The 13,246-nt window shown below is 35.5% G+C and overlaps 1 protein-coding gene across 4 annotated transcripts in view; it reads left to right on the plus strand.

Annotated features, from left to right (window-relative positions):
- Nucleotides 1-6,490, plus strand: part of TMPO (thymopoietin) — a 28,162-nt gene extending 21,672 nt beyond the window's left edge. The window contains exons 5-9 of one of the 4 annotated variants that reach the window (XM_014835007.3): nt 1,464-1,583; nt 1,683-1,778; nt 2,200-2,310; nt 3,388-3,476; nt 4,259-6,490. In XM_014835007.3, the coding sequence (XP_014690493.1) occupies nt 1,464-1,583; nt 1,683-1,778; nt 2,200-2,310; nt 3,388-3,476; nt 4,259-4,544 (702 nt within the window). In that variant the 3' untranslated portion in view covers nt 4,545-6,490. The remainder of the gene's footprint in view (nt 1-1,463; nt 1,584-1,682; nt 1,779-2,199; nt 2,311-3,387; nt 3,477-4,258) is intronic. The other 3 variants (XM_014835008.3, XM_014835009.3, XM_014835010.3) reach the window with 3 other exon arrangements.
- The last annotated feature ends 6,756 nt before the right edge of the window (nt 6,491-13,246 follow it).

Consider the following 13,246-nt stretch of genomic DNA (forward strand, 5'->3'; position numbering starts at 1 on the left):
TTCTAGAAGAAATTCTGACTTAATTGGTATAAGTTGGGGTTGGGGGCATTTGATATTTTTTTAAAGCTCTCCAGATGATACTGTACCACTGGGATTGAGAACCATTTAAATAATCAGGAATTTAACTAACAAGCATTTATTATATGTGTGTAAATTGTTTACAGATTTGTCTTTTGACTAACATTAAGTTTTCATTCAACAAATATTTCCTAATTGATAGGAAAAGGAACCCAGAGATTCAGTGTGAGTCAAAGGAAACTTACAGTGTCAATCCCAAATATAGATTAATACAAAATCAGATATATGAGACTATGCCTGTACCTTGTGAGGTTTTGGTAGTAATACTTCCAGTCAAATAAACCCTTGTCTCAGGATAAGAGTAAAATGTATCTGTCTTTAAAATTAATAGACACTGACTTGGATATAAAAACATCAGTTATTTAGATAAAATATTAGCTTGAAAGCCAAAGTGACAATATAAGCACACTTGAGTACTAATCGTTGATAGATGTTCTCTAGTTAAAAGAATTTAAAAGAATCGTCTGGTAATACTGGCTTCAAAGTTGAATAACATGCTACTTTGAACTTAGAATCTCAGGCCCCACCCCAGAGGTACTGAATCAGAATCTGTATTTTACCAAAAGCTCCAGGTGATTGATGATGCACATTACAATTTGAGAAGCACTAGTCTAGTGATTTTCAAACTATTGTGTAAAGACTGCTGTGCTATTTTTTAAATGAGGAAAAATCAGTCAGCTCTTCAGGGAGAAATGAATCTGGGACTGGAAGGTAACAGTGATCTTTTCACTGTGACCTTTCCATCTTTCTGCAGTGAGGAGTGGGTCACACTGAGGCAGTGACATTTTAGGCTTGCATGTTCGTGAAGGAGGTGAGCACCAGGTTTTTGTTGCTGCTCAGTTTTACTATCTGTTTCTAAGAAGAGTTTGACACCTGGGAATTTTTAAGTTCAGATAGCCGTGTATGGATTATAATTTAAACTGATTCTATTTAAATAATCCTAATCACATGAAAATAATATTTAATCTATGGTGACAATTGTAAAAGTTTGTATTTTGTTTTAAAGCTGGCTTGTCGTAACAGATGACTTTCTTACAAGTCACGATTAGCCCAAGAGATGCAGCTGCGATACTAGAGCCAAATAGCAAACAGCAAGTCACAAAAGGAGCCAGTGATAAACTAATGTGCTTTTTTCTCCCTCCTTTTTATTATCATTTGTGAGCTCCTATAGTTGGACTCTTTAATGTATTTTACCATACTTTAAGTGTTTTCTGATGCCTACATATCAGTTCAATCAATAAATTTAGAAATATTTTGAGGACGTAGCATTGTTTGCAAATGCTGGCATTTGGAGATTTTTCATGGCTTCTCAGTGTGCTAATATGGCCATTATTAAGGTGTTTGATGTTAGAATATGACTTTTTAACATGTCGATGCTTGAATAGAGCTATTCTCAAGCTGGAATAACTGAGACTGACTGGACAAGTGGATCTTCAAAAGGCGGACTTCTGCAGGCATTAACTAGGGAATCCACAAGAGGGTCCAGAAGAACTCCGAGGAAAAGGGTGATGCAAGGCTTACTGCTTAGCATTGGGTTTTCAGATTGGTAGGGTTTTAGTGATTATTTTATATTTATTGTTTTTGTTTTGTTTTCAAACTAACAGGTGGAAACTTCAGAACATTTTCGTATAGATGGTGCAATAATTTCAGAGAGTACTCCCATAGCTGAAACCATAATGGCTTCAAGCAACGAAACCTTAGTAAATATGTTTCATAAACTATACAAGTGGTATTCTTTGTAAATTACCCTTTAATTAGAATTGGGGAGGTGGTGAATTTTGGCAAATCTCAAACTTACATGTTTTTAAACGTTATGTTTTAAACTCGTTTTCCCCATATAATTCTGAATTTTAGAATTTTTCAATGTAACCAATTTATATAAATTTAATTCATCGTGCAAGAATCCTAAGTATTATAAGGATAGTTTTTTGCTAAAATATTTAAAGAATGATAAGGTTTCACGTGTAAAAGCACTGAATATGCTCATTTCTAGGTTCTCTTGCCTAAATTTGTGTTAAGGGAAAGTTTCAAATATTACAGAAGTAGAATATCTTTTTTTCTTTTTACGTGTCTTTGTTATGTTTGGATAATTCTGAGTCTGAATAATTTGAATCTTGGCAGGTTGTCAATAGGGTGACTGGAAATTTCAAGCACGCAGCTCCTATTCTGCCAATCACTGAATTCTCAGACATACCCAGAAGAACACCAAAGAAACCATTGACAAGAGCTGAAGTAAATGACTAAAATTTAGATCGATGCTATCATTGATCTTGTAAAGAGGAAATATTTATATTTGTTTTTTGGAGTGGGAGGGAGCAGAACTTTCTTTATTGGGTGCTGTGTGTGTATGTGTGTGTATATGCATATATTATTTTAAAGACATACTTTTGGTAGTGACAGTGGAAAGTAACTAATATAGTATGACATGCTAATACTATCCTCTTGCTTCTGTGCCTCAAGTTCTAGTTTTCAAGGGAGTGGTCATTTGTGTGCTGCTTTGTAGTATGTTCTCTTTGTTATGGATGTGAGTTGAAAGTGTTACTGGGCTACATGTTCTCTGTGTTATGGATGTGAGTTGAAAGTGTTACTGGGCTGTGGTGGGGAAGGCTACAATACTATCTTTCATTGAAAGGTCAAGTAATGGGACTTTAAAGAGATGTTGTATAATGCTTGAATTGCTTAACTCCTGTATAATTAAGCTTTAAAGTACCAACTGCATGATGGAATATAAGTTTAATGAATCTTTACCAAAAGTTATTTCGATCTGAGCATAAAGGTGAACACAGCAAAAAATCAGGTTGTTAAAAAAATTATTTTATGTTTTTTAAGTTAGGAAGATTGGATTGACTCTAGTTAAAAACATATACTAAAATTTGTTAAAGATCCATGTTAATTTGATATCTTCTATATTTGATCATTTAATTACAAAATTATTAACAGTAAGAAACAATGTACTCTTTAATGTTAATGAAAAGCATGAGAAATCCATCGAGGAAACTTTACACTGCCATATTAGCTGTACTGAATTTTAGGGTTTGCGGGGTTTTTTTTAAACTTATTTGAATGTGTAGTGATTTGCCCCCACCTCCAATTACCAAATTAACATATCCTTACATTAAAAAAATTTGAAGAGAGTCTTGGAAGTGTGTGGATACTTAGGCAATAATGAATTTAGAAATGGCAGTTGTAAAAGCTAGGACAGATATAAGTGCATTCTGTTCTCTGAAACTTCTATTTAAAATTATGTGTTAATTGTGCATTTACACTAAATTTTAACTTGTGGTTGTTTGTTTCTTTCTTTCTTATTAGGTGGGAGAAAAGACAGAGGAAAGAAGAATAGAAAGGGATATTCTTAAGGAAATGTTTCCCTTTGAAGCATCTACACCAACGGGAATTAGGTATTCAGATATATTGAAACAAGTATTAATGTATTCTACTAGGTCATTTTATTTACTTACTTATTTATTCCCACCTTTATTGAGGTATAATTGACACATAAAAATTGTGTATATTTAGATCGTACAGCATAATTATTTAATATTATATGTCTATGGGGATTTTAATTTTTAATTCTTCACAAGTTACTGTACCTTTCTTCTCCAAATTAAACTGTTCTTTTGGGAGCAGTTTAATTCTTCTAAGCCACTAATTCATATTCTTGAAAGTTGTCCGTTTCAAAATTAACTTTGTTAAGCTGAGGGTTTGTAAATAAATCACTTACCTACTATTTAGTTCCTATTTTAAAATCTAAACAGAAACCTAGTAAGAGAGAAATTGTGTTTTCCCTGAGAGTTTTTCTTTTATAATTGGAAAGACTGTAGTTAGGTATGTGAATTGTTTCTTGACTGAAGGAATCATAGCCAAGCTACCTTATTTTTTCCCTCTTATCTCAGAAATATATTAGCTCTGAAAAGCCTTTACGAGGGTAAGTTTAGTGAATATTTATCAAGGTTCTGCATATTTTTTTCTAATAAAAAATATGCATCTAACTTTTTAAATGAAAAGTGTATACAAGTTTTAAACAGGTTGACTGACCTCACTGTTTATATGTGACAGTTTCCTACTGTTACCTGAAGGAATGTGTTTGGAATTAGGAGTGGTAAGGACACTTTACATTATTTAACTAAATCATGACTTTAGCTAAAACTTATTTTTCTCTTCCTCCTTTCACTCCCAACAGTGCTAGTTGCCGCAGACCGATCAAAGGGGCTGCAGGCCGGCCGTTAGAACTGAGTGATTTCAGGATGGAGGAGTCTTTTTCGTCTAAATATGTGCCCAAGTATGTTCCCTTGGCAGATGTCAAGTCAGAAAAGACAAAAAAGGGACGCTCCATTCCCATGTGGATAAAAATTTTGCTGTTTGTTGTTGTGGCCATGTTTCTATTTTTGGTCTATCAAGCTATGGAAACCAACCAAGGAAATCCGTTCCAAAGTTTTCTTAATGACTCTGGAAAATCCGATGAATGATATCTCTTTGGCACATTCAACTTGGTCTCCTGTTTTTAATAACTGTATAAAAAAAGGTTGTGTACACTTATTGACTCAAGAACTAAAAATAATGTGATTTCACCTCAGTAAATGTAGTATTCCATTGAAAAGCAAACAAGATATATAAATGGACTTCATTTAAATGTTTTGGACTTTGGACTAGTAGGAGATCACTTTGTGCCATATGAATAATCTTTTTTAGCTCTGGAACTTTTTTGTAGGCTTTATTTTTTTAATGTGGACATCTTATTTCATTTTTGAGAAAAATGTATATTGTTTTTGTGTATTTGGGAAACAAGAAGGGCAAAACATGGTAGTATAATGTGAAGCTACACATTTAAATACTTTGAATTCTTACGGAAAAGATTTTAAGAATTCTCTGCTGAATAAAAACTTTAGAGATGCGTGAAACATGAAATTCAGTAAGAGAAAAAATAACTCGGGGTTGTACTTTTTGTAACTGCAACAAAGTTTGATGGTGTTTATGGCAAGAAGTACAGCAATAATCTCTTCTGTAACTTTTATTAATAGTAATGTTATTGTTGTAGCCCAATTGTACTTACTTTTTAAAAGATTTCTAGTATCATGAATGTCCTACTTCAGTAAGACCCATTTAAATACAGTTGATTTCTAGTAGGGATCTCTTAGCGCAACATGTTCATGTTTTAGAGAACTGTGCTGGCTGTACATGTTTTTAAAAGCTATTTAGCTAGCTGTAAGGCTGTAATTGGAAACTTGTACTTTTTATTTACAGCAAAACATTTATTGTCAATCCAATTTGCTACCAAAATTTTTTTAGATAAATAAGTGTGTGTGTCTGTTTAGAAGTTAGAAACTTTAAACCCTGGTCTTAGGTTCCACTTGGATTCATTATTGCATCGTCTTCTGTTACCAAAAAGAAACTCTGCCAAGTTTTTTGCCCTATATTTCTTAACATAATTTGATTTAAAAGTGCAAAAAGTATTTGCTTATAAATTACATAGTAAACTTTTCTTGGATACACGGTAGTTATACATAAATTTGTAAACTCTAAATATGAGGCGGGCATTATGATTTTTGTGTACTCTTGAAATGGTTAACTTTATCTTTGTGGCTGATTTATTTTTTTAGCTAAAACTTACCTCATGTATAACTTGGTTAAGTAAAGTAGTAGGTAATTGAAATTTCAATAGAATCAAGTAAAACAAAAATTTTAAATTTACTCATTTGAATTTCAACTTTACAGTCATTGACCATAAAGCACACTGAAAATACAAGTTATTTTTACATATCATCTGAAATAAAAAGATACTTTTTAAAGAGGAAAAAGCTGGAGATGTATGTTTAGACCAGCACACAATTTTGATTTGAATTAGCCCTATTCTGATATTTAGCTTTTAGATAGTTGTAGACATTTTTCACATACTTTGCAATTGTTCAGAAACGTTTGTAGATCTGGTCCTGCAGGGGGAGTGGCAAACTTACTCCTACATCAAAATGCTTCCCTTTCTGAATAAAAGTGTTTCTTTGAGATGAGCCACAGAGGGGGCATGTTTTACTCAACTTTTCCACTATAAAGTAATAGCAGTCTACTTTGACTTTGTTTTTAAACTTTGTTTCCCATATTGTTTTCAATTTTTTGTTTGTAATTAGAAATTGTGAGAGGCTGCATTTAATGATTAAAAATGTGGGAAGATAAATCAGACTTAATATGTATGTAAGATCAGTTTTCTATTAGAAAAGGTATGGTCCAAATAGCAAAAATAGGACCAGGTAAAACGTAGTCTTTTTTTTTTTAATGTGTACTTGGTCTTTTTTGTCTGTGTCTGTTTTATTCCACTAGAATAAATGTGTCCTTGATGTAAATGCAAAGCATTTCTTCCTGATTAAATTGTAGATGTAGACTTCACAATATAATTCAATAATAAAAAAGTAATTAACCTCTAGTTTTGTCATTGCAATAACTGCTTTTCAGATAGCACAAAACTATAAGATTTCCAGGTAACATTTCTTATGTGGTATTTATGGATTGTTGAGGTTTAGTTCTCATTTCAATCTATTCCTTTATGTTTTGCTTCTAATCATTATAGTAATGTGATGAGGTCCTCGTTTGCTCATAATAAGCAATGTATAGCTATTATACTTGCAGAATGACATAGGGAAGCTCTCAGAGGCACCTCTCCCACTCTGCAATATAGTAACTACTACTTTCAGTCTCCATTTCCTTTTTTTCCTCTAGTTTTACGCTCTTAGTACTTATGTCTAACACTCACAATTGTTAGTCTTGCTTTGAAACTCAGCAAAGATAATTGCTGTGGTATATTCATCAGGGAGCTGTGTTCATAAGATGAAAGTGCCTTTATCTCTTCATCATTCATCTGTCCCCCCAAAGGTGATTTTATTTAAATTAGTGGTTCTCAGATTAATATATACACTACAATTAATTAGAAAGCAAATAGCATCAAAGGCTTAAAACAACAACAGGTGTGCTTTATTGCATGTTTACCATGTGCTAGATACTGTCCTATGCACTTGATGTGTATTGACTCAATCCTCATGATAATCCTATGAAATAGATATTTTCTTATTCTCTCATTACAAATGAGGAAAATGAGGAAATTGATGTTTGGAGAGGTTAAGAAACTTGCCAAAGTTTGAAGAGCTGGAAAATGATGGGTCCAGTGGCTTATCATGTGGCAGAGAGGACCTAAAAGACCAATGCTCCAGAGGCCAGCCCAGTGGCGGAGTGGTTAAGTTCGCGTGCTCTGCTTAGGTGGCCCAGGGTTTTGCCAGTTCAAATTGGGTGCGGACATGGCACCGCTCATCAAGCCATGCTGAGGTAGGGCCCCACATGCCACAACGAGAAGGACCCACAACTGAAAATACACAGCTATGTACCGGGGGGCTTTGGGAGAAAAAGGAAAAAAATAAAATCTTAAAAAAAAAAAAACAACACTGCATATACAAACTCTATGCCAGTTCAGCCTTGCTCCTTTCTCCAACATTGGTGGTGGCTCCAAACCTCCTAGGGTTTCTTTTTCTTTTTTTTTCTCGTTAAAGATTTTCTTTTTCCTTTTTTTCCCCAAAGCCCCCCGGTACATAGTTGTATATTCTTAGTTGTGGGTTCTTCTAGCTGTGGCATGTGGGATGCTGCCTCACTATGGCTTGATGAGCGCTGCCATGTCCACACCCAGGATCCCAACTGGCAAAACCCTGGGCTGCCGAGGCAGAGTGCGCGAACTTAACCACTCGGCCATGGGGCTGGCCCCACTCCTGGGGTTTCTTTAAGGTTCACTTCTAGTTTCAGTCTTTCTCTCTAGCCATTTAAGTTTGAGCTGTCTTTAACTTTTAATTCATTTTACATCTCTTAATGTTTTCTGTCTTCATATACTTTTTCAAAATATATTGTCTTTTGACGTCTTGCTTCTCTCCCATTCTCTGTCATTGTGTTAAACATGTTTTAATTCTCTTTTCAGTAATAGCCTCAACAGGACGAGGCTATAAACACATGTGGTTTATCTGTCACCTTGAAGTGACAGTTAAGCGAGAGCTTTTCAGAGTGTGTATACCATCTTCCCATCAGAGATTGGGAAAGAAAATAGAGGAGGAGACATAGAGTTTTGAGTGTAGGGGGACTCTACGTGATTCTGTTATGTTCCAGTATAGAATCACTAGTTGAACTGACATTTATGCTATGTTTGCAGTTTTGAAACTGATTGCTTATGAAGTTTTACCACCCACTTCAACAAATACTTATTTGCCTCCTCTGTGCCAGGTATAATGTTTGGCAATGCATGGATGCAGTTTTAGAAATATCTTTGAACTTGTCTTGGGTGTTCTTTGGAGGAAGTAGTTTTTTTAAAAAAAAGAAAACATTTGGCCATTCCATTAACTAATAGCAATATAGGCTTTTTAGCAGTTTAAGTATTGTTATTAATTGTTCTTTTTTCTTAACTGAGATGCATTAGTAATGTTTGACCCTTGTAAGTCAAAGAACCATAGTTTGTCAGAGCTTGTTTGGAATAAATCAAAGCTGATTATAAAAATATAATCCTAATCAAATGCTTTTTATACTAGACCACTGCTGACTTTATTGTCCAGAATTTAACACATTGAGCTTGTGATAGTGAACAATTTGAAATTACAAAGTAGTGTAAAGTGTACTTGTTTTATTTTGTCCTAATAACAAATCACAGTCTATCACAGCTTATGGTTTGATTGGGAGAAGAAATAATTTATCTATTGCTATGTAACTTCAAAACTTAGCAGCTTGAAACAATTATTGCAGTTGCTATGTGTTAGAAATTGGGGAGTGGCCAAGGCTGCAGTATAATATGAAGGCTCAGCTCGGGCAGAATCTGCTTCCTGCCTCACAGGGTATATGGTAAGCTTCAGTTCCTTACTGGCTGTTGATTGGAGGCATCATAGGTTACCTCATGATATGGCAGCTGGCTTCTCCCAGAGTAATCCAAAAGAGAAAGTGCACTCACAGTTTAAGCCATAGCATTTATATAACCTAATTTTGGAAGTGATAACCCATGACTTTTGCCATATTCTGTTGGTCTTACAGATCAACTCTGCTGAAATGGGGAGGGGACTACACAAGAATGAATCCCAAGAGGTGGAAATGATTGGAACTCATCCTCTAGTTTGGCTACCACAACTCTCTTAATCTGAGGGGTTGTATAGATATTTAATTTGGCCATGCTATAGCGTTTGGAAACAAAGTTAAGTATTGCTTTGGAATTCATATGGACATTTCTTTGGAGTGTTCACTTTGGTATCTGTTCATTCAAAGAATTGATTATAAAATTAAGTAAAAATGAAAATTAAGTAAAAATGAATAGCAGTGAAACTGGAGAGAGAGGTAGGTTTGACTTATCTTTCAGAGGTAAATTCAACAGACTTGATTAATGAGATATGATCAGAGAGAGATAAGTAAAAAATTAGAGGTTTTTTACTTGGTCAGCCTAGTGCGAGGTGGTACTAGTCACTGAAAGAATTCTAAAGGAAGACTAAATATGGGGGGAAAAGATAGACTTTGGGATTGAATACATTGAATTTGATATCCCTGTGAGAAATTCTAGCACCTAACAATACTTGACACTTAGTAAGCACTCGGATACTATGAATAAATCCAAATGGAGATCATCTGTTGGCAGTTAGGTTAACTGAAGCTTAGGGAAGAAATTAGAAATAGTTTGGGAGCCCACAGTAAATAGATAGATTCCAAGTGATGGGAATATATAAGATTATCCACAGTTTGGAAGTGAGAAAGGGCTGAGGATGAATCTCAGTATTTAAGGTATGGGTAGTGAAGGAAAAACAGGAGATGCGGTGTCATTGAAGAGAGCATTTTAAGAAGAGCGGTCAACAGTTATGCTGAGTAAAATGCGGGCAAAGAAAAGATGTCCACTAAATTTACAATCAGGTGAATTTGGTGAGATAATTTCAGTGTTAAGGCAGGGCAGAAGTGTGGATAACTAAAAAAATAGGACAATAGCTTGAGAGTTGGCAGTGTGTCAAGGAGGGTGTTTGTTCTAAAATGAGAGCACATAGGTCAAGAAACATTACCAGTCCCCCCAAAGGTTCTCATCTCCCTTCTAGCTTCTATCCCTCTCCAACCTCACACCTAGAGTAAGCACTGTGCTAACGACACCATGAGTTTTTCCCCTGTTTTTGTTGCTTTATAAATAAAATCATACATTATGTACTTCTTTGAGTGGCTTTCACTTAGTATGTTTGTGAGATTAATCGATTTAATTACATGTAGTGGTAGACTGCTCATTGTCATTGCTATATTGTATTTCATTGTGTGGATATAGCATAATTTATCCACTTAACTTTTAATGGGCATTTGGGTAAGTTTCAAAGTTTTGGCTATTACCAAAAATGCTGCTAAGAACATTTCTGTACATATCCTTTGGTGGGTGCATATATATATATACTTCTGTCTGTTGGGTTATAGGGTTTGCTTATGTGCCAGTTGTCAGTCTTTCATACTGATTTGTAGAAGTTCTTTATATGTTCTGGATTCTAGCCCATTGTCAGTATATATCAGATTCTAATCAGAAGGTGGACACCAGTTATTTAAACAGAAATAAATGTTTATTAAAGTCATAAAGTTATTAACTAGGTAACTAAAAGAGTAATGAGAATTTTAAGGTATGACAGAGATAGCAACTACAAAACCTAAGGCCAAGAGAACAGCGGTTGGAATTATTAAAACTTAGAAGGTTGGAGCAGGAACCCTTGGAGCTGAAACTCAGACCACTAAAGAGGGGATGCTGCCAGCAGAAGGGTGAGGGGAGCACAAAGAAACTCCATGCTGGTTTCAGCTACTAATAGAGGAGCAAACTGGAGCCACCATAGAGAAGAGGCATCGCTGGGTTGATGCTCACAGAAACTGCAAGAAGATAGTCCACAGGAAGGAGCAAGTCTCCTCTCTGTTATCTAGCCTCTACTGTTAGCAGAGCCATCAAGGAACCAGCCTGTGAACCAGAAATGTTGCAGAGTCCAAAACTCAGCATCACAAAACAGAAATATAAAGGTGTGTGTGTGGAGCCAAGAGACAATAATTGGTACAAGTCAACTTACCAAAATTAACTTAAGAAAAAATAATAGTACTACATCTGTTAAATAAGGTGAATATCTAATTTAAATCTTCACACAAAGAAAACTCCACAGTAGATTCTATCAAAAAATATAAGGAAGACATCATATCAATGTTGCACTCCCAGAGAACAGAAATAAATTAATCACTTCTCAACGTGGTCCATGCAATTCTGTGAGTGAAAGGATGACCTTTTCTTTTTAATAAATAGTTCTAGAGAAATTAGATCTCTATAGAGAACAAAAAATTAACCTTGACCCCTAACACACTTTGCACAAAAATTACATTGAGGTGGATCATTGACCTAATGTGAAAGATGAACCAAGTTTGTAGGAGGGGATTGTGATCAGGAGAGGACACAGGGACAGGGAAGTAACTGGGAACAGGGTTATATTTCTTCACCAGGGTGGTTTTATGGTCATGGAGTTGTATACTTATGGTATGTACCTTCTTTATGATACAGCTCATAATTTATTTTTAAAGTCCAAAAAGCGGGGCAGGCCCGGTGGCGCAGCAGTTAAGTTCACACGTTCTGCTTCTCGGCGGCCTGGGGGTTCGCCGCTTCGGATCCCGGGTGCGGACATGGCACCGCTTGCCAAAAGCCATGCTGTGGTAGGCATCCCACGTATAAAGTAGGGGAAGATGGGCACGGATGTTAGCTCAGGGCCAGTCTTCCTCAGCAAAAAGAGGAGGATTGGCAGTAGTTAGTTCAGGGCTAATCTTCCTCAAAAAAAATAAAGTCCAAAAAGGTTTCCAAAGTCAGCTAAAAATTGGTAGAGATCACAAACATGAGAGTGATTTTAGCAACTGTAAATGTTATATACTTGATTTTTCAAAAGTCACTTGTATCTGACCCTGAATAGCCAATATAATCCCAAAGAGAACAAAATTGGAGGTCTCACATTTCCTGATTTCAAAGCATTGCAAAGCTACAATAATTAAAACTTTGATGCTGGCATAAAGACAGATATGAACCAGTGGAATAGAATAGAGACCCAGAAATAAACCCTCACATATAGGGTCTCATGATCTTCAAAGAAGGTGCCAAGGCCACTCAATGGTGAAAGAGTCTCTTCAACAAATAGTATTGGGAAAACTGGATATCCACATGAAAAAGAATAAAGTTGGATCCTTACCTTACACCATATACAAAAATCAAAACTCAAAACAAAGACTTAAACATAAGATTTAAAACTATAAAACTAGAAGGAAACTTAGGGGAAAGGATTCATGATATTGGATTTGGCAATGATTTCTTGGAAATGGCAACAAAAGCACAGGCAACAAAAGCAAAAATACCTTACACCATACGAGGATCTGAGCAGATACTTTTCCAAAGGAGATATGCAGATGGCCAACAGGCACATGAAAACATGTTCAACATAACTATTAGGGAAAAGCAAATCAAAACCACAATAAGATATCATTTCACACCTGTCAGAATGACCATTATTAAAAAGACAAGAAATAACAAAGTGTTGTAGAGGATGTGGAGAAAAGGGAACCTTCATGTACTGCTGGTGGGATTGTAAATTGGTGCAGCCACTCGAAAACAGTAAGGAGATTCCTCAAAAAATCAAAAATGGAACTACCATATGATGTATCTATTCTACTTCTGGGTATTTATCCAAAGAACATGAAAACACATTCGAAAAGATATATGCACCCCTATTCACAATAGCCAAGACTTGGAAACAACCTAAGTGCCCATGATGGGTAAAGGACATGTGGTATAAGGGGCTGGCCCAGTGGCTGAGTGGTTAAGTTTGCACGTTCTGCTTTGGCAGCCTGGGGTTCACAGGTTCGGATCCTGAGTGCAGACCTACACTCTGTTCATCATGCCATGCTGTGGTGGCGTCCCATGTAGAGGAACTAGATTGACATACAACTAGGATATACAACTGTGTACTGGAGCTTTGGGGAGAAGAGAAAAAAAAGATTGGCAACAGATGTTAGCTCAGGGCCAATCTTAAAAAAAAAAAAGGTGTGTGTGTGTGTATATATATATATGTATGTATGTATACAATGAAATACTACTCAGCCATAAAAAAAAAGATGAAATCTTGCCATTTGCAACAACATGGATGGA

The sequence above is a fragment of the Equus asinus genome, chromosome 4 (genome assembly GCF_041296235.1).
Source record: "Equus asinus isolate D_3611 breed Donkey chromosome 4, EquAss-T2T_v2, whole genome shotgun sequence".
Taxonomy (NCBI): domain Eukaryota; kingdom Metazoa; phylum Chordata; class Mammalia; order Perissodactyla; family Equidae; genus Equus; species Equus asinus.